Genomic DNA, 26580 nt, shown 5'->3' with positions numbered 1-26580 from the left:
GGGTGAGGGTCAAGTTAATTGGGAGGTGAGTTTGAATGGAGAAAAACTGGAGGAAGTGAAGTGTTTTAGATATCTGGGAGTGGATCTGTCAGTGGATGGAACCATGGAAGCGGAAGTGGATCATAGGGTGGGGGAGGGGGCGAAAATTTTGAGAGCCTTGAAAAATGTGTGGAAGTCGAGAACATTATCTCGGAAAGCAAAAATGGGTATGTTTGAAGGAATAGTGGTTCCAACAATGTTGTATGGTTGCGAGGCGTGGGCTATGGATAGAGATGTGCACAGGAGGATGGATGTGCTGGAAATGAGATGTTTGAGGAAAATGTGTGGTGTGAGGTGGTTTGATCGAGTAAGTAACGTAAGGGTAAGAGAGATGTGTGGAAATAAAAAGAGCGTGGTTGAGAGAGCAGAAGAGGGTGTTTTGAAATGGTTTGGGCACATGGAGAGAATGAGTGAGGAAAGATTGACCAAGAGGATATATGTGTCGGAGGTGGAGGGAACGAGGAGAAGAGGGAGACCAAATTGGAGGTGGAAAGATGGAGTGAAAAAGATTTTGTGTGATCGGGGCCTGAACATGCAGGAGGGTGAAAGGAGGGCAAGGAATAGAGTGAATTGGAGCGATGTGGTATACAGGGGTTGACGTGCTGTCAGTGGATTGAATCAAGGCATGTGAAGCGTCTGGGGTAAACCATGGAAAGCTGTGTAGGTATGTATATTTGCGTGTGTGGACGTGTGTATGTACATGTGTATGGGGGGGGGGGGGCCATTTCTTTCGTCTGTTTCCTTGCGCTACCTCGCAAACGCGGGAGACAGCGACAAAGTATAAAAAAAAAAAAAAAAAAAAAAAAATATATATATATATATATATATATATATATATATATATATATATATATATATATATATATATATGGAAAAGGAATTGCACTTCAGTAGGAGTTCAGATAATTTAGTTTATTGAAACATTACAATACAATACACTACATGTGTCACGAAGGAAATCCGCCTCAGGTTTACCTGATTTCTTCATGTGAATATCTTTAATTTTCTTGCGATTTTCAGTGGCTTTCTGCAATCTGGTTGACAGCAACGACTGGATCAGTACAGGGAGAGTTCTCTTCTTGCTTGCCTTTTCTTGTAAAACGCCTTGTCGCTGCCTGTTTATGCATTGTCTAACGTGCCAAAGAAAAATTTCATGCTCATTTCTCCCAAATTGGAATTCGTGTATTGCTCCTGGGAGGCACTTGGTGATTAGGGTTCGCGGTATTATTTTGTGACGGTGACTTCGATGATTCGTTGAGGGAGATTTGATGCGAATCCCCCAACCATTGACCCACCACCGATTTGTACTCGCACTGACCCCGCTACCACGCGTCAACTCCGAGGGAACACGGTCCACCTCACCGCTCCCATCTGTAACCCTTCAAGATGTGATCCGTTCCTGTTTTGTTCTTTGTACTGTACTGTCTCCTTTTTATATCAGACTGAAGATGTGCAGTGTTCGTGTGCCCGAAACGTCTCAAGTGTTCGAAGAATCAAGTGGAAATGAATATCGGGCATTTAATTCACACTATATATGATAAAACAAAGCGTGTGGTCAGGAAAATTGGAAAAAAATAGTGAATATATATATATATATATATATATATATATATATATATATATATATATATATATATATATATATATATCCACACGCAACCGCACAACATGTTGTTACTAAGGTGAACGCCCAGCCTGTTACCACTTTGCTCAGTGCCGCCCGCGCGCGCGGGTGGGGGTGGCGTCCTGTTGTCACCCATACATACAACCAACGAGCTTAGCAACGCTCGCTGATAACACCTTTAAGGGGCGGGGTGAGTTGCACGCGCCAGAATTTCCAGTCGTGGTATTTTTACGGGCGCTTTAAGTTATACTACAGTCCCTCCCTCACTAGAGGGTGGGGCTCCGTGCTTTCAATAACAACAACAGCAGGAGCAGCTTCACGCGCGGCCAGAAGTGAACGCGGTTGTATGACTGTGCGCGCGCACACACACACACACACACACACACACACACACACACACACACACACACACACACACACACACACCTGCGTTCGTAAAAAAAAAGTAGTTAGGGCTCACGTTCACAGCTGAGGTGTTAATTGTTTCACACACACACACACACACACACACACACACACACACACACCTGCGTTCGTAAAAAAAAAAAAAAAAGTAGTTAGGGCTCACGTTCACAGCTGAGGCGTTAATTGTTTCACACACACACACACACACACACACACACAGTTGTATTCACATCACACGAAGGAAATTAGACCTTCGCACCGGGAACATATTAAAGGCCGCAGACAAAGGCTTAGACGAGAGAAAAAAAATGTTCGCCCAATGTTGTGGAGGAGCGGCCACACACACACACACACACACACACACACACACACACACACACACACACACACACACACACACACACACACACACGTCGCCCCCCCCCCCCCTTCGTGCCGGAGAAGGGACATAAAAATCAATAAACACCTCCCCCCCCCCCCAAACCTCTGGTCTCAACATATACATAAATTACCGCTGGTATCAACACCCGTAAATCCACGTCGGCTTCTCTTTCCATTTCTCCACACCGTATTGAGACACACACACACACACACACACACACACACACACACACACGCCTACCAGGTCCTTCCAGTAGACTCAGATGGTTCGTATGAGTCGGAGGAATCTCTTCCTCCTCCCCTTCCCCTTTCGTCCCTCTGCCCACCACCATCCTAGGCCGTAATAACATCGAGGGACGGAATAGGCCTAAAGACGAGTGTCTGTGTGTGTGTGTGTGTGTGTGTGTGTGTGGCCGCCACCCCCGACACGGTCCGAAGTACAGTACACATACGGTAGGGAGCGAGGGAGCTTTGGTAGTCATGACAACGGCGTCCAGCTGCCTGATGACGACGATGCTTCTGCTGCACATACACCTCCCTCCCTCCCTCCTTCCCTCCTTCCTCTACCGCCCTCTCGTAGATGATTCCCTCCCCCTCCCCGCAGGATTTTGACCACAGCCTCAAGGTCATGGGTCAGAGCACTTGAGAAGACTCTTCAGTGAGTTTGGCTGTCTTGGTGAAGGAGAGAGAGAGAGAGAGAGAGAGAGAGAGAGAGAGAGAGAGAGAGAGAGAGAGAGAGAGAGAGAGAGAGAAGACTTTTACACTCGTGTTTTCCCGTCTCTTAACCTTTATATATATATATATATATATATATATATATATATATATATATATATATATGTGTGTGTGTGTGTGTGTGTGTGTGTGTAGTTTCTTCTCACTGTATACGCATACTTAATGTTCTTTATATCTACCACCACGACCGTCAAGATGCGTCTCGTGTGTTTATCCCAAGTGTGGAGATATCCAGCCCATCTTGATCTTCATTTGTTTTATGATTAGGTGATTAGTAACCGTCCTGACTTCTCAGTTCTTTAATACCTCATTTGTGTGTTTTTAGTCGAATGGCTGCCTAGATCCAGTAAACCGATGTTTACGTAATTTTATTTTTACATTTATTGATGCACACCCCTTGGCTTAAGCCAGGTACCCATTTATCGACCAGTCCCGAGGGGGGAGGATATGTATAAGGGTTGGGTGTTGGCCAATACCTACGTCGAGGATTCGAACCCAGGCGAGTCCGACCCCGAACTGGACCGTGCTGACTTAGTCATGGTCGGTAACACTAACCCTTACACTATGGAGGCCCGTGTGTGTGTGTGTGTGCGTGTGTGTGTGTGTGTGTGTGTGTAGCTAATGATCATAATGATGATAATGTTAAACGGTTTGCTGAATGTAGGCAGCCATTCAACTGTTTTTCTAAGGCTCGAATTCCTGGAAGCTGAAGGAGAATAGGAAGATCCAGAAAGATGTTGCCCCCATCCTGTGGAAAACAGATAGTACTCTGCCCACCCTGTGGAAAATAAGAAGGTGTAGGGGTGGGAGGCTAATGTGATTAGCTATAATTAGAACGTCGGAACCAGCAGGGATAGGAGTGTGGCTGAATTATTCAACAGCATCAGCAAGGAGCCGTGCGTGTGTGTGTGTGTATGTGTCTGGTGAGACGTTGTGGGCCGTGTGGTGTGTGGGCACCAGAGGACAGATTTGCAGGGACCCTCTCCCTCCCTCACTTCGCCCTTTGCCTCGGGTTTAGATTTGGTCGTAGCTTGCTTTACCGTGAGGTCAGGTTTGGCTCACCCCTTACTTTATTTCGGGTCAGATTTGCTCACTCCTTACTTTATTTCGAGTCAGATTTGCACACATTTATATTTTAGTAGATCAGATTTGCTTACTGCTTGCTTTGCCTTAGGTCAGCTTTGTCCTCTCTTCGCATTACCTCCGGTGAATTTTGCTTGCCCCTTATTGTGCCGTATTTCACATTCTCTCACTTCTAATCTGCTTTTCAACGCTTTCTATACCTGTTTATTTTTATTGGGCCAAGTTGTAGGCATTTGACTTGTCCTTTCCCTTGATGGTGGTTTGAAGCAGTATGTTGCTTCATTTAAATTAGATTATTACACCTTATGTTATCATTTTGATTCATGCAGGTATCGCCGGCATATGTGTTGCGCATCCCAAGAATTGGTTCATTACATATGATGCGTTACATACATTACTTAGTCTTTCATAAGGTCAGTTTCACCGATGAAATGCAAAGACTGCTGGGTACAGTCTTGGAATTTCAGGTAATCTTGTCACACTAACAATAAGGTGATGTGACATTTCTTGCACAGTTTGTTAGACCTGTCCCTAAAAAGCACTTATTTTTTTTCACATTCTAAGACATAGAGTTGAGGTGTGTGTCCAAATCATTAGCCAGAAACTTGACAGTTCACGTGACTGACATATCTTGTTACGTTCTCCTGAGTTACAGTTTCCTTATCATCAGGTCAGATGTGACACTCCTCCTTGCTTCACTTGGGCCAGATTAGCATAGCACTTTTCGCTTTACTAATACACACGCTTGACTTAGATCAGCAAACGCTCCACACAAGTAACTTAGGTCAGAATCACACGCACTCCTCGCTCAAGTTTAGTTTTACAATATGATACCTTTTGGTAGAGTCTCTCTTCGTATGCTGGAAACGTTGTAGTGAGGTCAGAACTTGACCTTTCGTGGAAGGGAAGGTCATATCGTCGCTCGCACCAGGTGCGTGGGGGTGGGTAAGGGAGGAGGGGGTTAAAGAATGAACGTCAGCTGGGGTTAGAGGCGTATGAATATGCAGGGGCGCGACACTCTGCCCTCTCTCTCCTCCCGCCTACAAGTACGCGTGCTGCAACCTGGCTAGTGATACCACTGCAGGGATGTAGATGTGGCTCAGAATATAACTTGGGCGCTTAGGAGACCTGGTTGCGGGTGGTGTGATGTGTGACCTGGCTTTTTAGTAGTGTATTGTGGCGGTCTGTGGTTACGGTGGTGTATGTTGTAGTCTGGTTATGATGGCGTTGTGGCCTGTCTTTGGTGGTGTATTGTGGCTTGGTTTTGGTATTGCGCACACACACACACACACACACACACACACACACACACACACACAGCCATCTGTACATACGCTTCTCAGTTTTGGTCACTGCACTTAGGAGGCGCAGAGATAGTAGAGAAGGTCTAAAGGAGCAGAGCAGAGATGGCATCACAAGTGAGAGAGCAGAGTAAAAGGAAAGGTTAGAGGCTTTGAACTGGTCCATCGTGGAAGAGGATTGAGTGAGGAGGAGTGACCTGATTACCACGTAGGTAGTGGATATTTCCTTGACAGGTGCAGGGGATAGAACAACCACAGGCCATAGCATGATGTTAGACAAGCACGCGGTTCGAACCGATTTATAAAAACACTTTTATAGCATAAGCGTGGCAGAAAATGGAATGAAGTTATTTATGGCATTGCGGATGTGGCCAGCATACATAAGTTTTATAAAAAGTTATGATAGTGGAAAAGTTTTAGAAGAATGCAGAGCTGCTGCTCCTTTCAGTATGAATAAGTGATTAGACACACACAAACACACATACACAATACACACACGTCACGAAATACATCAGAATATAAGATAGAATAGGCTAACATTCAATACCTAATTTACGTAAGTCCTAGCAGACAGAGAGGAGTCACATGCGTCACTTTAGGAAGTAAATAAAATGACATTAACACACTCACACACACACACACACACACACACACACACACACACACACACACACGCACACACAAGACTAATACCATAAGCTCAGGAGGAGCAAGATAGAACAGAAGTTTAAACGCGTCCCTTTTTGCCTCCTAGAATAATGCTGCGTTATTTCTGGTTACTCCCCGTTAAAAGGGATTGCAAATGAGTGTCATAATGCTACTGATAAGGATAAAAATACCAGAGGTCGAGGGTTGGACAATGAGCGACCGGAGGTACACTACAGAGGATGAAAGAGAGACACCTATATTTACTTATTCAGCGTCACTGGTGTATATATATATATATATATATATATATATATATATATATATATATATATATATATATATATATATCTGTGTGTGTGTGTGTGCATTAGCTGCTGAAAAATACAGAGTGATTTCTTGTCATTAGATAACCATCATTGGCAGAGATAAGATGGGCTCTTCGCCAAGTCTCCCAAAACCCAGCCCTCGAGTCCATACCCACAAATGAACCTCGTCTTGAATTCTTTTTTTTCTTTTTTTTCATAGACTACTTTTTTGGCAGTTTATAACTTGATGTTTGATTAAGGACAGACTTTCGTAACTCGCGACTTGGTAGTTCATATCTTTCCTTTGTATGACGGAACGTACCCACAAGACAGTTTCGTGGAGGAAAGTCTGGTGGACGTGTCGGATCTTCGTTTCGTCTTCTGACACCGTGAGTGTCGGCTGTTGCCGCCAGTGCCCCGCCTGAGGCATCTATCCATATTTTCCTATCCTCAAGGACCTCGGCCCTCCACGAGTTACCCCATCTATCGTCCATACGCTGGGAATTTCAGCAGCCTTTGAATAAAATCCGAGGGTGTGTCCTCTATGAGAGTCCCTGTATACCTATTTGAATGTCTACAGATCCCGGGTGTTGTTATACCCTGCCTGGTTTATGTCACAAACGCCAAAACCAGTACCAACCCGATCCACTGGTGAAAAGACATCGATTGTTTTCCCCCGCCTGAAGCTTATCTTTAATAAATGGAAGAAGAATCTTTGTTTTCTTGAGTAGGTTTGCACCTCGACGTGAGCTGGGAGATCTTCTTGTTATCTCTGTCCCCAGTTAGCTTATCTAAGTTTCCTCCCTGTCGTTGGTTTTTCTCTCAGTTTTGCCTAATTTTCCTTCGTCTCAGGGTGGATGTAGCCACAAGCAATTTTTGCCTCGGCTTGCGCCGCGGGTCGTAACCCGACACCGCTAAGAAGGAAGACCCTTTGAGAATGATGAAGTTGTGTACGAGAATGCTGCTCACCCGCCAAAGACTTCGCCAGTGTTTATGCACGCGTTTTGCGGCTTCCGGGCAACGGGAACTAACGGCAAACGGGAATGGCTATCACTGGTTTTCAGTCGGCTGTTGGTGTACCTTTTAGCCGTCCAGGCGGTGACTGTCCTCAGTGCTGTGTCAAAATGGCCGCAGGCTACTGTGCCCTCACCTCCCAACCTCCTCCTCCTCCTCCTCCTATGCGGCTGTACGGTGTGGTGACCTGTAGCTGGTGCGGTAGAGGTCAAAGGTCAGGTGAGGCGAGGAGAGCCGGGTGCTCTTGTCCCTCCCCCTCCCATCCACCTCTCCCCCGACTGACTCCCTCCCTCACCCCCTAACCCTCCCCCGTTCACGAATAATTTAGGTGGTGGCTCTCTCCCGCCCTACCCTCCTGGCGCTTTGAATTTTGTTTTTATATTAAATTTACCAGTTTGCACGAACGACCGAGATCTCGGCGCGCGTTGTATTCGTAACGTCGATGCGTGTGTTTTTAAATGCCAGCGACTCTCCGAAGATATTATTCCAAGGACCAAATGTAATCAACAGAGTCCTACTTGGTTATGTAGATTTAGTTATTTTGATACAACCCCACTGAATTTAAACGTTTGCGACCATACTGTAGGTATGTCGCTATGTAGGCACGAAGAGAGTAAATTGAATTTTAAGTTTTCGCGGCGTTTGTCGATGTCGAACCGTACACGGCTTGGTTTGTGTGGCCAGCCCTAGAACTGATGATGTTAGGCTAGGCTTAGGAGTGAGTGACCAAGCGGGCCGAGGTGGCTGACACGAACGGTGGCGTCGATTCAGGGTAGATAGTGGCACGGTGCGCCTACTATGTACATAGGCTTGTGACATGATCACCAGGCGGGTTGCCTCGTCGCGGGCTCGATCGGTAACGAGGGGGGAAAACCACCACGATATATGGAAATTTAAGGAATGTGTGCGATCTCTCTCTCTCTCTCTCGATCCGTCGTCTCATGGTTCTTGTTTGGTCGTCTTGGCCTACGTGGACCTCCAGGCTGTGGAGTGTGTGACAGCAGCACGGCCCGAGCTTGATCACAGACCATCGTACGATATTGGTAAGGTTCTAGACCTGAGCGGTGAGCGTCGCTGACAGTAACGAATGCAAGGGTCGCCGCCTGGTGTCGAGCCCACATGGGTCCGAATCCTTGCCGCGGCAGTGTGTCCACATTCCGCCCAGCCGTTCGTCCTCCTCATGAGGCCGATCGATGAATTGGGTACATGGCATTGGCTTTTTCATTTGCCCGCGACATGTCAGGTGGCATGAAATTAAGACCTCTGAAACCAGTGGTTGTGTATGCGTAAGGAATACGAGGAATTCAACGCGAGTTGAGACTCTTAGATATGATGGTAGACTTAGCAAGGATCACATCTGGACTAAGGGGGGGGAAGTTTCAGCACCTGTGATCCATTAAACTGTTTTCGATGCCCTGGGCCAGCCGTGTTTGGGGTTGTGTTTTTTCTTCATGGTGGGGTTAGTGGATGATATTGGATGACGCCTTGTTTGTCTCTACTTATTAAACTTAAGGCTTAAGAAGGATCACGTTTCCTGGCGGGGAAATTATTTATGTTAGGAAGATTATTCCAGGCAGGCAGGCAGGAGGCGGCGGGCGGCGAGGGCATCAACCGGGGGAGGAAACAGCTGCGAAATGACTTGAAAAAGGTGCGATGTCGCGTATTTCACCGTATGTTCCCCGCCTTCATGATCAACAGAGACTATCTTTTTTCTCCTCTCGTATTAGTGGTGTGGTGTGAGGACTCGCCATTACTCTGGGAATTTATTAGTGTTTGCGGGGACATAATTACAGTAATAAAGTATCCGTTTTATTAAATGTGTATGTGTAGTGGTATTAATTGTCGTGTGTACGGTAATGTGTGTTGAAGGGAGGGAGGCTGTGTAGAGGGTAAGGGGGGCGGGCTGGCAAGTCTCATCCCCAAGATGATGATTAATGATGATTGGAATTACAGTTAACCAGCCGCCATGATCAATGATTAATTGCTTGTATATTTTTGTATCTTATTCTCTGATATATGATTATTGATTTAATCTTTGATATTTTGTATATATTGACACTGTGATATTTATTCGTTTTTACTCGGTCTTTGGTGGATTTATGATCTTGTTCATTGCGATTTTTCTGTTAAAAAAAGATTAAACCTTACGTATATAAGTGCATCAGACGATGTGTGTGTGTGTGTGTGTGTGTGTGTGTGTGTGTGTGTGTGTATGCGCTGGTTCGACACTTTTCGTTGTTCACAGCCATCTGTTGTCTGACCTCACTCGCTGCAGTAGTCAACTCTTCCACCACCATCAGTATTTCATAGACTATTATGATAACATTTGCAGCCAATTTCTTCGCGAAGACGTGAGAATTCCTGAAGTACACAGGTTGTTTCAGCCTCCACGAGGTGTATCCTCGACGAACCCTTCGTCAGAACCGAGGTGTGCGGAATGTAATTGACCCTTAAACTGGTGGCGTATGATTTATTAGGAGAGTGTGTGGTCAACCTCGAGGCCGGGAATACTCAAGAGTTCACTTGACGTCTGTCGATCCAGGATTGACCTCCCTCCTCTCTCTCTCTACAGTACACCTGCTTTCGTCAGACCTGTTGTAAGGTGGAGGGGTAATGTCAGATTTACCTCCTCCATCTTCTTTCCACGTACCCATCCCTTACCCCCAAGTAAGGTTTAGGTATATTGAGACTTGCCTCCTCTCTTTCACTCTTCATTACTTCTGCCTCATCCCGTCTACCCTCTAATTGAGCTGGGGAAGTAGCATTTTGTTTTACGTACCTCGCGTTGTTTTCTGGTGGGTGTTCATCTCCCCCAGCAGGTCGGTAGGCCAGAGTCAAGGCTGTCGTGTTACTTCGACCAGCCGCCACGACCAGACACGATTGTTCCCCTCCCTGCAACTTCTCCTTTGGCCCTTCAACTTTCCCCTTTAATGCTCCCTTCTCCCACGATACTTGGACTAGTTTTCTTGATCTTTTTCGGGATAAGAAATAATCCTCTCCCTCCTCTCCTAGAGATGATTGTTTTTACTTGGTGAGGCTTCGTAAATTTGGTGGGGGGGGGCCTTCACCTCTCGAGTCCTGGCTCTTTCTTCCAGGCTGCTGCATTGGGGCATTGGTCCGTGGTGGTCTTTTTCAGGTGTAGTGGGCCCGGGGATTGCGGCTAGAATGCGAGTGCGGACGAAACCAAAAGAAAGCGAGGGGTAAGTGGGACCGGTGCCCACCTGTTGGGTAATGGGTAGAGTTTGAGGTGGGTGGTGATGGACTGGTGTGGACAGCGTCAGAGGAGAGCGGGAAATGATTGGCGCTTAAAGTGTGGACATTGAGAACGAGTGTAGCGCTACTAACGCCATGAGGCGCCCTTGTGTTGTACATCATCATTACAAACGGTTTCGGGTCTGACACATGTTCTGTGCCATTTCCTCTTGCCTGTGAGGATTCGTGGACCTCGTACGTTACGTCAGCATATGCCCGTCCGGGTATTTGAGCTGATCTCACTTGAAGTCTGCAGGCATTGTGGTCAGAAATGGCTCTTCATATGTTTGTTGTTGTATATTCTTTGAAGGTGCGAGGCATGGAAGGGATAGAACGAATTGAAGTGATATGGTACAGAGGGGACTACTTGCTGTCAGGGGAACCCACCGAAAGGCCTGTGGGTCATGGGTGTGAATGGGAGGCTCTGATTTAGTGCATTATATATGGCAGCTAGAGATTGGGTATGGATGAATTAGGCCATTTCTTCGTCTGTTCCTCGCGCTTCCTCGTTAGCTGTATAAAAGAATATATATATATATATATATATATATATATATATATATATATATATATATATATATATATATATTCTTTTTATAGCCAAATTGTAACATCCCATGGCGCGATTAGCTGACCTGGCGTCACTCTCACGCCAGGCATCTCACGCTAGGCGGCCCGCTAATATATCCCGCCTGACACCCCAGACGGATGGGTTAAGTTGCCAAGTGAGGTCATAAACACCAGCACCCTGGGGGGAGCTTTAAATATAGGCAGGATCAGAAGGGTGACCGCTAACAGCTAGGTATAGAAAAAAAAGGGGGAGGGAGAGAGTTGCTTGTTAGGGAGCAGTTGGCGTTCTTCATTTGTCTTTGATGTTAGAGAGAGAGAGAGAGAGAGAGAGAGAGAGAGAGAGAGAGAGAGAGAGAGAGAGAGTAATGCTCGGGTGTGGTGAGACGCTGGAGGGAGCAAGCAGACACAGGCGTCAGGAGGGCGGGGGATGGTGTGAAGGCAAGGCCGGACGTGGCTGCGGAGGAAGCAGTCAGGAAGGAGAGGTCCTTCCTCACGTCTCTCTGAAGATGACGGAGACAATATGTTCCCAGTGCTGAGGTTGCTACGCCGCCGCCCCCCAAAAAAGAAAAAAAAAAAACACGAAAGCTTGCGTGGATTTTACGGCGAGAATTTAGTGAGGTTTGAGTAGCTGCACAATTCTTATCTGCCGTGTTCTCGTGAAGATTTGTGTAGGCCATAGGGGATAGTTAGCCAGTCCCTCACCGAGTTTGTAAACCATTGTCAGCAACGTCTTGTTCTTCTTTCCGCGGGCGCCGGTTTTCAAGCCCCTGTTTACGACAGACGTCAGTGTTAGCTCTAAATGAATCGCAGTACCAGGCCATTGGTACCCAGCAGGACCTTGCAGAAGGTACGCACTTCGGTGACATTGATTTTGGGTTTCAGACGTGGCGTGAGTAGCATTACGCGCTCAGCATATACAGACGAGAGAGCTCTTTGGCTCGCTTTTTAAGACACGGACCCTTGTGGGTGGGCGTCACGTGAGCCACGCTGGTGCAGGATTAGCAGCAGAGGAAGCCTAAAAAAAATTTGGGGGGGCGTCCATGCAGTAGTGCAAAAGCCGCAGAAATGCCGGCACGTTCCCGTTTTCGTCGAGTTAATCACCGCCGACTCCTCCTGGACCTTGTCAGCACAAGACGGTCTGGTCTCCCGGCTGAACGAGGAGGCTGGTGCGTATTTTCCTTATCTTGATAATGTGTTTACATACGGTCAGTTAGCTGTCGTTGATAGCGTACGGGTGAATAAGAACTGAGGCATATCTCTTGGCTCCGAGCGATAGCGAGAGCCATCGTCTTACCCCTCCCCGCCTCCCATCTCAGTAGAGAGCTGATTTGCGAATACACACAACTACAGTAATCCTCGCCGCATTTGTTGGGACTTAGGCAGGCGGCCGTAGGTTCCAGGCGACTCTCAGACGTATTGCCAGCCCCTGCAAGGCTCCTCCTCTCTGCTACAGGACATTGCCGGGTAATCCAGCACCCGGAAGCATTCTGCAGGCACTGGTGAGGACGTCTCTGGAGCCAGCCAGCCAGCCAGCCAGCCAGTCTTGCGTCTCTCATCCCCAGATACAAATGTGATTACTGATACACACGCTCCCGTCTTCAAGCTGCTGCCCCAACAGCTGGAACTGACGGCTCCTTCCAGACTTACACACACACACACTCTCTCTCTCTCTCTCTCTCTCTCTCTCTCTCTCTCTCTCTCTCTCTCTCTCTCTCTCTCTCTCTCTCTCTCTCTCTCTCGTACGCCTTTTCATGACCCATTTATATTTCTAAGTCATCATTCTTTCGTAATACCCAAGATTTTTCACGACTGCCCCAGTGTATTCATAAAGTCCCCCCTTATTCTTTCTCATTATTTGCCATTTTTATCTCAGGACCGCAGTGTAGTTCCGAGTCGTCCTCATTCTTTCTCATTTACTCGAACGTCTTCTTCAGCACCTCAACGACTTTTTAAGTCATTTTTCTTTCCCGGGAACCCGACATTTTTCGCAGTGCAATTTGCTCTTTCTCATTACTCCAACATCTTTGTGTGAAGATGTCTCTCTCATCCCTCCTAACACTCTCTTTGTAAATATTAGAAATACGGAAAAATCGACTCCAATTTGATGAATCTGGTTAGCCAGGCTTCAGTGGGTACATCATGCTTTCAGGCTGCGGCCTCATATAGCCAGATTGACACAGAGAATTAACGGCGCAGGCAAGGTCATAGAGCGAGGTACGGGGTTTGAGAAAAGTCTCTATAATCGAGTTGACGTATTTGTTGTACGTTATGTAGTCGATAGTTTCTGTATTATTCCATCCCTGCATCTTGATCTGGAACCTAAGCTCACCTTACGTATCTTACGATGGTTTTGGAGGTCTTCTGTCCCCACAGCTCGGTCTGGGACCTTAGCTTACCTTAACGATGGTTTAGGAGGTCTTCTGTCCCCACAGCTCGGTCTGGGACCTTAGCTTACCTTACGATGGTTTAGGAGGTCTTCTACCCCAGGCTTACGTATCTATCACGTCCTTCCTACCTGGTCTGGCACACTGTACCAGTCCCATACACTCGTGAGTCAGATGACTATCCTGCCTGTATTCATCCCAGTGATGTCATTATGTGTGGGAGTGATGTTCTTACTGTGTGGTATAGATGTGGTGGTATAAGCAAGTGATGTGAATATGGTACTGCTAGGTGTATTGGATGTTGATATGGTGGTGATGGTATTGACGTATGAATTTGGTGGTATTAATAGCACGTTGTGTTGATGTGGATGTGTTGGTACGATGGCATATGAATATGGCGGTGTTAGCAGCATGGAGGTGTCAATGTGGTGGTGATGATAGTATTATATATGGTGTGAATGTATTGGTGCTGAGTAACATGGTGGCGTGAATGTATTGTGATGTTATTAACGTGTCGTGTGAATGTGATGATGTTATTTGCATGTGGTAGGAATGTTGTGGTATTAAGACCATAGGGTTACTATTTGTGTTTATAGGGGAGAGAGTTTTACACTCGTGTAGCCTCGTCGTCTTAACCTTGTGTATGTGTACCATATCTTAACTTCTGTCCAAGTACACACACACACACACACACACACACACACACACACACACACACACACAGACTAGCGTATGTGTGGTTGTGGTAGTAGCATGTGGTATGATACCTGGTGGTGTTAGCACCACGTGGTGTGGGAGTGGTGGTATTATGCACCATGTGTAGTATTCTTAGTAAGGGCGCCTGTCCAAATCAGGGTAATGAAGCCATACGGTGCACCAGCCAGCGAAGCCTCTCCAAATATTACGCAGGTAGCGGTTTAAGGCTTCATCTGTGGTGTGTACCACAGTGTGTGTGCGTGTGTCTGGAGCACACCCCCTGCGTGGGCGTACCGACCTGGTGTCTGGGATGGGCAGGGACGCCGACGACCCCTCCTCACCTGGGTTCCACATTGAATGCATTCCATACCATCATGAAATCAAAAGGGGTCAGAAAGAAGCGAGTTCGAGTCCCGATATGTGAGACGTCACGACGCCAGTCCTTGAAAATTGCAAGACGTTTTGGACTGCCTGAGCGAGACTTTGACATTATTACGTATTTCCTATAATCATTTGAGGTGTTCACTCATAGAATCTGTACAGTAGAAAGGCGATCCTGTGAGTCTGTCTGTCTGTCTGCCTGCAAGCCGAGAATGTTGCCAGACGCCCGGCAGACTAACCCTCATGTGTCTATCAAATAAAAAGGCGATCCTGTCATGTCTGCACACACGCCAAGGAAGTAGATAGGCACGCGACAACTAACACCCATGCGAGGATTCAGACACGCTGGGGAAGTTACCTGATGCACGACGTCTAACTCTTGTACACAGTTCTCAATAATTCATACATTTTCTTGACTGGTTAGAAATTGTTGGTAGCTCGGTTGATATATTATCGTGAAAATATTTTATTTTTGAGCGCAAAGGTTGCTCTGGGAAATATGGTAAGATGGTTGGAACCGCCGAACAATGCCATTCCTCCGGTCAGAGTGGTCCTGGTGAGGGAGGCTTTAGTAGCCAAGGAGGGAGAGAGTGGTAGAAACAGGATAGCAAAGCATAAATGGTGATGAGGGAGGCTATGATGGCTAGGGAAGGATGTTATGTTGGTGATGGTGAGGGAAGGTGTGGTAGCCAGGGAGGGATTTGCTTCTGGGTGGCGGCAGGGGTGGGAGGGCGCGGTGGTGATGAGGGAAGGTATACTAACCCTACGCCGGAGGGAGCAGACGAGGGCCCGGAGGACTCAAATCTGTTAATATGTTTCGAAATGCAATAGAAAATTTCAGTGTTTCATTTGCCAGCCATGTCGTTGCCCCCACGGCTTTATTTATTATTTATTGATTTTGAGAATCCTCTTTGATCCCAGAATTATAAGGGATCCGTGAATGCAACCTGTCGGTTGGTTAAAGGTGTGGTCGATGGTTGATGATGATATGGTTGGTTGACGTGATTGGTGCGTTCGTCCGTGGCATAGAGAAACCAAATTCGATTTTTTACGATTTCCCTTGTTTTTTTTTAAGATTAACAAATGAAAAAGTGTCAATTTATGCTGAACAAGTTACTTACCGACCGTTAAACGCCCGATTTAATGCACAGGTAGTGGTGCTAATCCAATCCATCCACAGGTAGTGGTGACACTGCCATTATTTAGTGGAACAGATCGCGATATGGGTCCTCATTTGGATGACGGGGAAGCTGCAGCAGTACCGGCCTCTCGCGGGTTTTCCAGCCCAAGTACAAGGCCCCGTGTATGCAGCGGGGTCACAGTGGTTTGCTTGTATGCGATGTAAAATCCACGTGGACACCGTCGGCACCGAGACTTGGTACGAGGGAGCACTTGCGGTCTATTCTTAAGCCGTCTCATCTGCTTGGAGTATCTTCGACTGTATCTGCTTTACCCTCGGCCTCCCTCCCGGCCTTTCGCATCCCGCCCTCAGGGTGCCATCTCCTCCCTGCTGTATACGTTGCCTTCGTACGCCCTTACCGCAGCATAGAATAGTTCACCTCCTTTGTTGTTGTTTTTTTTTTGAGTTACGTGTACAGTGGCAGCCATCAACTGTGTTATCGTCCGGGAGGAACTAACACGAAGGGAACCTCTTCTGTTACCCGGCGCGGCGGTTCCCTGGACGTGCAAGGGTTTAAGAGGGCTCGAGTTCTTGGAAGAAGAGGGAGGGAGGATGGGTGATGATGGTGTGTGTGTGTGTGTGTGCCATGGGCGGGGACAATCTTAAAGCCACACTAATGGTGGATCTGGTTGTGTCAGGAGCAAGTGTAGCGTAACTGGTATGAATATTTTGCGCCGGCTCAGGGAGGTAACTGAGGCCCCTTGAATTATTGAAGGCGAGTCAGGACACTCTCACCCCCCACCACCACCACCACCGCCGCCACCAAACCGCCTCGCTGCGAGACCTCCTGTCGGCTCGGATTCTTAGCCCAGCGATCGGGTTGACGTCGGTCGGGTGTCGTGACGTCGTCGGCACCCGAGGGTTCAGGGCGAACTCTCCCTTTTTAAACTTCTCCTTTTCATTACGTCAAGACTTCTGCCAATGCCAGAATGGGCATTTATCCTGATATTATCATTTATTATTATTATTATTATTATTATTATTATTATTATTATTATTATTATTATTATTATTATTATTGTGTATGTCCAAGGAAGGCCTGGCACCATAAGTGTTGTGGCACCATCACCTTTACAGGTTCAACCCAAAGTTCACACACACTTCTCTTCCTTGATATATATATATATATATATATATATATATATATATATATATATATATATATATATATAAACCTTCAGCACGACGCTACGACCCTTACACATTGATATAGACATTGCAAACAATTTGGGCTGGACACTGGAGAAATTTTAGTGCTTTAGATAAGTATTATAAAGGTTATTAAACCAGGCAGGTTGTAGTTGTTAATTGTCCTGCGAACCGCATGTTTGGTACGGTTGTAAGACTGGAATGTGAGGGATGTATGGGCTCGCTGTGGTATGAAGACTGGGGTGAGGGTCGTCTAAATATCTTAGTTTGTTTTTTTTGAAAACCAGACACGAAATATAGTGTGGTATGTGACGGTCGCGTGGGCACCATGCGTTCGTCATTGTTTGCTTGCTTGTATTATGTTATGATTTTGTAATATTTTTCATTGTGTTAGTACCAATGATATTAAAGATATTAATGATATTTATTATTATTTGTATCATTATGATTATTATTATAATTTTTTTCCACGATTACTCGTGTTTGTTGGCTCTAGGCGCACATACATGACCCTGGATTATGTTAGGTCACGTCCTGAAATCCATTGCCGAGAAATTATTTCGCATTTGAACGATCCGCGTGAAGAAGGCTGCAAAACATACAATAAACCGAGAGGTACTCCACAACGCAGGCATCCGGGGACGGAAACTGTTCAACGTTTTTGCCCGTAAATATTGGACGCGGGCGTTAAACAGTGGAAAAAGTGATTCGAGGAGTTTACTGGCTACGTATGTACAGTGTGCCTGACCAGCCTCGTCGCAGTAGGCGCCTCTAGGCCTGCTGGTCGCGCCCTGTAATAACTTTTAAGTGATCAAAAGGAGGAGGTGCAGCTTTGGCCCCAGAGCGAGCAATAGATATCAAGTCTGGGCGGGAGTGGCGGCGCTCGGGGGTGCGTCGTCGAGGGAGTGGAGCCTCCTACACCTTCAGGTTATCAGGGGAGTAAATGGATGAGCACCGGCCCCCAGAACATGGTATCGCTGAAGACTTGGCTCGCGTCCCTCACCCATTATCACCAACACCTCCTCCTCCTCCTCTCCCGCCAGGAGAGGGAGCAGGGAGAGACTCAATAGGAGGAGAGGATAGAGTGGGGAGAAGAGTGAGGAGTGAATAGATGACAGAGGTGAAAATAGAGAAACATCCACCCAAATGAACGACTTTATTTACACGTACCTCCATCGTTCCTGACCCTGACGCATTCACAGGCCGCCCGGGGCCCGAATGCATAGGTGCCAATGCTGGTTAAGGCTGTGTCCACAGTCAACCCAGCTGTTCGTCCAGTTCATCCATTTGGCACAGAGGTAACTGGTGCTGGTGGCTCGCACATCAGGTGCTGTGGCCAGGGCTAGGGAAGGCCCAGTGGTGGGACATCTGCGATACCTGTTGTACCTTGACGGGTCTTTAGGGTAGGTTTTCATCGTCCTCAAGTCGACTTCCTTGCCTCAGCGAACTACACAGCCCTTCCTCATCGTAATCAAAGGTACCTCAGCCGTGAAGTCATCCCTTGGCTTCTTTATATTGGTGTGATTTGTGACGGGAAATTTTGGACACTGTCAGCGCATTCCCACGTTCATGTTAATATTGCGCACTGACAAGAAAAAGTGGAAAGCTTCTTGATTGTTTTTGTTCTTTCTCGATTCGAATAGATTGTTCTTGGGACTTGTGAGGCGCCACGTTCACCAGGTGAGCGGCTCTGTGCATTTAGGTTGTAGCGGTTGTATTTTGAGGTGAGGATCGTGGCGGCGTTGCACCTGGCGTGTGAGGGGACTATTCTGGGGGACAGAATAGGGGAGGGAGGGTGCGTTCACGCGGGCGTGACATTTACGTGGCAGGAAACTGGCAGTGACGCAGCCAGGCCCGTTCCCGAGTCCCCAAAGTGCCCTTCCTGTCAGTGGCTTTGCGGGAATGCTGGCACTGCTGCCCCGCTCCGCCCTGTCCATCCCCACAACAGCTCTGACCCTCCCTCCCCCACAACACATGGCCATAGCAAGGCAGTGTGTGGCCTTTACCCTATTTACAGCGGCTTCGTAGGCTGGTCTTTACTCCTACAGCTCTGCAAGCTGCTGCGTTGTTGTTCCTCGGACAATACCTGCAAGGTGTTTCGTCTCTGTAGCTTCCAGTGATTCTCAGAGACGTCCGATGCGAATGGCTAGGTAGGTGATTGATCTGTTTCGCTGGGTCTCGTGAGCGTACATGTTATTACAGCGATCACTCTCGAGGGCGCCTGGCCGTGCCAGCGTGTTCTCAACTGACGAACGAGCAGTTGTGTTCATATGAAGTGGAAGCTAAATTTTTGCGGAGGTAAGATAACTCGTTTTCCGTATTCCACGGCAGCATTGAGGGGACGAAGAACCAGAGAATGGACCGTCATATGACATGTGTATTGTATTGTCATATGACATATCCCGAAGGAAACCTGACGAACGTTGCAGCAGCAAGAAGCATTAGAACGATGGGGTGGCTTTACGCAGAGGCTAAACATTCTCCTGTTCGGCACATTTGCTATACTCCCAGTACACATTAGTCTCCTGTAGAATTTTGCTTAAGATGAATGTACTTGATAATATTTGATTTCGGTAAAAATTGCCACTGAGGTGAAAGTGCGATTTAAGTGAAACTTTGCTCAAGATGAACTATGCCACACAATATTCGCCTCCAGTAAAGCTTTTCGTCATGGTAGATTTTACAAGTGTCCAGTTCGTGAGGGTAAACTTGTAAACATTCACTAGTCAGACTGACTTGGTGAATGAAGCTTATTCAGGTTTCCATCCGAAGGATTTTCCGATCAATATAGCATTTTTGATGAGTGTATATATATATATATATATATATATATATATATATATATATATATATATAGACACACACGCACACAGTGACTTAAAACTTTTGTAATTACGTGGGACAGCCAGTCATGTCTTGAGCCTGCACTTTGGGGAAAAGTTTGGAAGTGAGGTTTATTACTGGGCTCTGAGCCCTGAGGTTTGGAAAGAGAAATAAGCAGAGGCTTCTGTGTGTGTGTGTGTGTGAGATTACAAATTGTATGTTACAAGTAGAGAGTTTTACTTACACTCGTGTTGCCCCGTCTCTTAATCGTGTATGACATATGTACCATGTCTGTCCTATGTGTAACCTTATATGTGTATGCTATGTCTGCATTCCTGTACACACACACACATGAATAAGGACATGGAGACCGGGATTGTCTCAGAGGTGGTAGGTTGTCGACAGCCGCCTCTTAGTACAGACTTGCGTGTTGACTGGAATTCAGTGTTGTAATTGCTTTTCTCCGCGTCAGCACTGTTGGTCACCCTGGCTCAACAGAATTAGGGTAGTGGCTATTTATAACATCGTCTTTCATGCACTATATGCATTCATTTTATATTTATCAATTTTGACTTACTTTCTCATCTTACCATTCCTCATGTAAATCGCATGATTTTCTCTAACGGCGTACGACGTGCCTCTTAAATGATTTAGAAAGAAAAAGAAAAATTTATTGACTCTTGATAAACACATTGTTATCCATTTTTCATTTCATTGGCTGGCCTTGCTGTGGGCTCGAGTCTGTGCCTGGAGCTCCAAGCATAAGAAAATCGAGTTTAATGATCGGGAGGGGTTTACAGTTTTGCCTTACGTTGTAATGGTACAGTTGCTATTTTGAAGCCGTTTCCCCTAGGCTGGGAATTTTACACGTACGTTTTCGGTAACACAAGAAAAAAAAATGAATGTAGGACTCATTTATTCAGCGGAGCCATGCCTTAAAGATTTTTGTGCAAGCATTCCGAGGAAGAAAACCTGTTTCGCAGGAGGGAGAGGGGAGGCGTAAGGGGAGAGAGGGAGGGAGGCAGGTGGTCCGTACGAACTGAGGTCAGGGGTAGCAAGTTGTGTCTTTGGCGCCCCCCCCCCCCCCCCCTCTGTTCTTGAGTGACGACGAGATGTGACCTTCGCAATGACGTCCTCCGTGAGAGAGAGAGAGAGAGAGAGAGAGAGAGAGATCTGAGTCCTGCCTGTATCGTGCCGTCACCGTTTGGATGGCGTTATCACACATGAAATCTGGTCGTTGGTTTGACTTGCACGCCACCGCCAGTAGCGTGGTGCCTCTGGTGCGTGGCTGGGATACTTGCTCCCAGTGGCTACATCAGGGTAGCCATTCACCCCCCGACTTTTGAGATCAGCCAAACCCTACTCAAGCGTGGAACACCATCTTATCTTCCAGCCGAACTAGTGAAGCGTTGACCACCGCTCTGTGTTTACGCGTCACCTTGAGAAAGTGGAAGATTGCAGGGTTAGAAGCTATGCAAACTTTATCACAAGCCTGCAAAAAAAAATACCGAGGCTGTGTAATTTCTAGAAATTAAGACACGAGTGATGTATCATAATTCACAGTTTGAAAATTTTAGAAGGAATAGATCGCAAGATTTAAGGTACTTTCCGATTAGCACCTCAGTCGTGTAACAGAATGTAAAATAATACCACTGAAATTAGGTGCTGAAAGCACAGGAATTATTCAGTACATTGCTCACAACCTTTGGAAACTGTGTAGATCATTTATAGGACTTTCAGAAAAAAGGGAAATTTCTTTCAAATTGTGGCCGACCAGATAGGATATGTTGGAAACACAAGCCTAGCTGAGCATATAAAGCGATACGGCAGCTTGGTCGATGACCGCGTTGTGGGGGGAAAAAAAGGAACAGCCACCGTAAGGTATACGTAAGTTAAAGTAACGTGAGGTTATTGGTTAGGGATGACTGTAGAACCAACCAGCCCCCGTGTGAATGAAAATTTACTTATTCCTACCCGACGCCCAACTTTTTAAAGTTCAATTTGTAAGGACACTCCTCCCGGGTGGTGTATTATTGCACCACGGAGGTGACGACGCGTGGGACAGGCTTGCAAAGGAGGGTTAAGACAGCCTCATCAAGACCTGCTGGGTATGTGTGGCCCGTGGAAAATGCAAACCGAGCCGTGGCTGTCCTACCTTACCACCATCACTGACGATCCTTACCAGGAGGTAGGTATGCCATGGCTCGGCTGAAAGTGGCCCTCACCGCTATACGTTTTTCGTTTGAAGAGCATATATATATATATATATATATATATATATATATATATATATGTGTGTGTGTGTGTGTGTGTATATTTATATATATTATACAGAAACTAAGACCAACAATCCTAACATGGAGGACGTAAGATGGTTCCGGACACCACTTTAAAGCTCCTCAGTCATGACGGTGAACCATCTAGGGTGGGTGCTATCAACAGCCTACTGCATTATATATATATATATATATATATATATATATATATATATATATATATATATATATATATATATATATAGTCTTTCTAAAGTAGATCCCGGTGTCTCAGAGTTCTACTTTTACACATTCATTGCTATGAATGTGTAACGTGGTGAATGATGGAGTATTTGTGTCTCGGAATGTTAGGTGTGTGGTTGTGGTGTTGGTGGGAGTGATTCATTCACGCACGCCCCCATGACTAAGTCTGGCGCCCCTTGTAACATCTGGGGGTCCGTCATTCACTGAATTATCGACACGCCGTGACGTTTGACGCAGCTTGGGAAGCCTCTGGTGTTCGTAATGTTAACGAAAATTGCGATTTTGCACCCGCGTATTTTTTTTTTTTTTTTCCTCCTCCAGTCCATTCATGCGAATAAGTGATATTTATATTCGACAGTCTGTAGTTGGCATTTTTCCCGCGCTTTTTAGAGTTATCTCATTCCGGTTGAAATATTACTGCCAAACATTAGACGTTTAAGTACTGGATCTCGGGACGTTTGGCAATTATTGAGTTAGATATTTTGACATGGGTAAAATCATTTCAATTGACTCTGTTGCAGGTGATATATTCAACGATGTGTACTCCCATTCACTGCCATATCTTAATTTTACTTCTACTGGTTTTTAGGGCTGCTTTAGATTCTGCACATGATTTTATTCCCTTCAGTTATATTAAAGTAATGTATAGCATATTTTAACCATGCAATTAATGGTAAACAGAAAGAAAACAACATATTTATTAATGCAACTTGAATGAATTGGAGTAATAAATGAAGGATATGTTCCGTGGAAGTGCACGTTCACTGTACTCGTGTGTGTGTGTGTGTGTGTGTGTGTGTGTGTGTGTGTGTGTGCAGGAAAAAAAAACAAAAAGAATTAAACAATAAACTCACAAGTGCACTTTCGTTTAATCACTTCGTGAGGGGAGACACAAGAATGAGATAGACGTTCAACAGTCAGTTGATATACAAGGAAGAGACGCTCGTAACTAAGACATGTTAGTCGTAAAGGCAAGGTCACTATTATAAGTTTAGCTTAAAACGAACCATGGGAGGTTCTTTCGGTTGGTGAATACGATTTAATGACTCCTACTTTTTCCAGTATTACCACGATTATGCTTGCAATGTTTGTCTTTTATAAGAACGATGTGTTTATGTTTCTTAGATGTTATCTTTGCATAATCCATGCCTGATGAATATGTATTGGGTGTTTATTTATGGTGATTAGGAAAAGCTTTGCGAGTGAACTACAGCATTTGTTTCTATTTTCGTCGGCAGATTGACTACCCGGACGTACAGCTGATGCGTCCAGGGCAGAGGGGTTCGTGCAACACCATGAACCTGGAGAAGCTGATGGCTCTGGAGCAGGACGAGATCACCATCAGGCCGGGGGGCCGTGGGGCTCCTCCCCCTCCACCCGGCCATCACCATCACCACCAGTTCGACGCCGAACATCATCTCCACGCCCAGCACCACCATTCCCACCACGACCCTTACCTTCCCGACCTGGTTGGGAGCGCCATCCTCCGCGGCGCCCGTAGCCGGGGTAGCGTAGGATCCTCCGTGAGGGACGGGTCAGACACCTCCAGTGCTTATTCGGGCTCGGACACCATGTGTCACTCGCTGCAGTCCTCCCTCGAGCCGGATGACGTCGATCTGTCTGGGCTGACGGAGAGCGCAGTGGACTCCGATGAAGAGGATTTAGCCGAGAGTATGGAGGTAAGTCCATTAGCAACTCACTGATATACTTGAAGTCCTGCATAGGACCTATGAGGAAGAATGCTGACAGCTTTCGGACTCGTTAGTATATGCTGGTAATTGTCCATCCTAAGTGAGTATTACTCTAGGTAGTTTATTCAAAACCTAATAGTGATTTGAATTTTATATGCTCTCATCACGATACGATACAGAAATGGCAAGTGTGTGATTGATTGGAAGGGTTTGCTCGATTTCCAAATGGTAATTTGTTGAAAATTTTTGTCTATTCACTGATGATGGTCTGCGGTTTGTAGCTTTTTTTTTTAAACAGTTACTCCACACGTGCCACTTGCTGTTCAAACATATTTGATCGTATCAGTGTATTTCATCGTGACTTTAAAAGCCTTTGTAAACAAAGTTTATTTATGTCAGATATTAGAATTCATGATATCGGAACGGACCAAATTATATATATCCTCGACGCTCATAGCGAAATATTCGTTAAATAAACACATGTACATAAAGAAAGGACTCTTATCCACAACATTTCCTGTTTTTGTCTTTTTTCAGTTTGTGTAAAAAGAAAAATGAGTTTTTCCTTTTTATATGTAATGTTTCCCGAGTATTCCCCCTTGTGATAACACGTTCTCTGTATTAATAAAGCTTATTTGGTATTATCGTAAGACAATTTCCAACATTTAAAAGCTGATAGTAAGAAAGCAATTGAACGTAGTTAACAAACATTTAAGTAAATACTTTCGAAGAACGAACGTTTGCAAATATATCTCGTGTCTCCTTGAGGAGTACTGGGAATATATATATATATATATATATATATATATATATATATATATATATATATATATATATATATATATATATATATTCTTTAATACTATTCGCCATTTCCCGCATTAGCGAGGTAGCGTTAAGAACAGAGAACTGGGCCTTAGAGGGAATATCCTCACCTGGCCCCTTCTCTGTTCCTTCTTATATATATATATATATATATATATATATATATATATATATATATATATATATATATATATATATATATTTTCCAAAAGAAGGAACAGAGAAGGGGCCAGGTGAGGATATTCCCTCTAAGGCCCAGTTCTCTGTTCTTAACGCTACCTCGCTAATACGGGAAATGGCGAATAGTATGAAAGAATATATATATATATATATATATATATATATATATATATATATATATATATATATATATATATATATATATATATATATTATGGTGGCCTTCACGCGAGACAACACTTTCGGTAAAAGAACTGGGATGATAATTTTTCAAACGCCTGCAAAATATTTCAGAAACTACGATTTTATGACTTCCCACTTGTCTCTCTTGTAGCATTTCTTCTTGCCTTATTTTAAGGCGTGGTTATCCTGGCTTGTTCGAGGCTAAATTTTGATATCGGATTGTCACCGTAAATTTAGTATGTCTGTGCTACCCACCCTTACTAAACTTCAGTGGTTGTTTTGCCTTGAGGTCAGAAAGAAACCTTTTACTTTTTGTTGTCATAAGTCAAGGTTGGTGTAACCCAGCCAAGAACGGCTTCTGTAATGACTCCGACCTTGTGGTGAGTGTAGTATACCCCGCTCTCGGTAACTATAATTCTTTTCAGTATTCTGTGGATGACACCACTGACGTAGTCACTCGGCAACTTGGAATATTTTTCTAAAATTATCTTATTCTTCGTAGCATAATTTATACTAGGCAGTAAGAATATGTAATGGATACTAATCCGTAGAAATTTACAATTAGCGTTATGGGGATATTCTTAGGGATAATTATTATTGCTTTTCCTGCTGCCTCTTCGTTTGCGAATTTGCCGACTTCCTCTTAGAGGGAAGGTGGTTAGAAACATCGCAAAACGAACAGATTCGTGAGGGGAGAAAGAAGTTAACGATACTGAATTTCTACAGAAATAAAAGAGTCCCTGAGGTCAGCTGGAACCTGAGAAGTAGAATGTTAAAACAGTCAAACCAGTTAACCTAGCCTAATTCTAAACTGGATGGCTCCACCCTCCGACCCGCTCGACCTTACTGGTAACGAACTACCTCAAACACGGGCGAAAATTTTGAACGAGAATTTAGGAAATTAGTGAGATTAAGATACTTGCATTTTCATCAGTTCCTTATTCAAAGAATGTGCAGGTCGCTCCATTCATTCGTTTGTCTGTAACACTTACCTCTTAGTTAAAAGTACGGTGACAGCCGGTCAAGTGGTTTTTGCGTGTTGAAGTTTTGAGGTAAAGGAATAATTGCTGGACCAAGCTTCCAAACCAGATTTGACCTAACTTAGATAAGCTGCTGCACATTTCCTGAGGTGGCCTGAAGTAATTGGTTAGTACCTGAGTGACTTTGTGGCTGGGAGGAGCCTGTAACGTCATCGTGAAACCTTTGCTAAAA

At 45.3% G+C, this 26580-nt stretch overlaps 1 protein-coding gene across 5 annotated transcripts in view; it reads left to right on the top strand.

Annotated features, from left to right (window-relative positions):
* PDZ-GEF (PDZ domain-containing guanine nucleotide exchange factor) overlaps nt 1–26580 on the top strand; it is a 467784-nt gene that overhangs the window by 376200 nt on the left and 65004 nt on the right. For all 5 annotated transcript variants that reach the window (XM_071687284.1, XM_071687283.1, XM_071687280.1 and 2 more), the window contains one exon: nt 23728–24168. In XM_071687284.1, coding sequence (XP_071543385.1) covers nt 23728–24168 — 441 coding nt within the window. The remainder of the gene's footprint in view (nt 1–23727; nt 24169–26580) is intronic.

Source organism: Panulirus ornatus, chromosome 43 (assembly GCF_036320965.1).
Source record: "Panulirus ornatus isolate Po-2019 chromosome 43, ASM3632096v1, whole genome shotgun sequence".
Taxonomy (NCBI): domain Eukaryota; kingdom Metazoa; phylum Arthropoda; class Malacostraca; order Decapoda; family Palinuridae; genus Panulirus; species Panulirus ornatus.
Note: the sequence above shows the minus strand (reverse complement) of the source record. Positions and strands in the feature narration are given on the sequence as shown.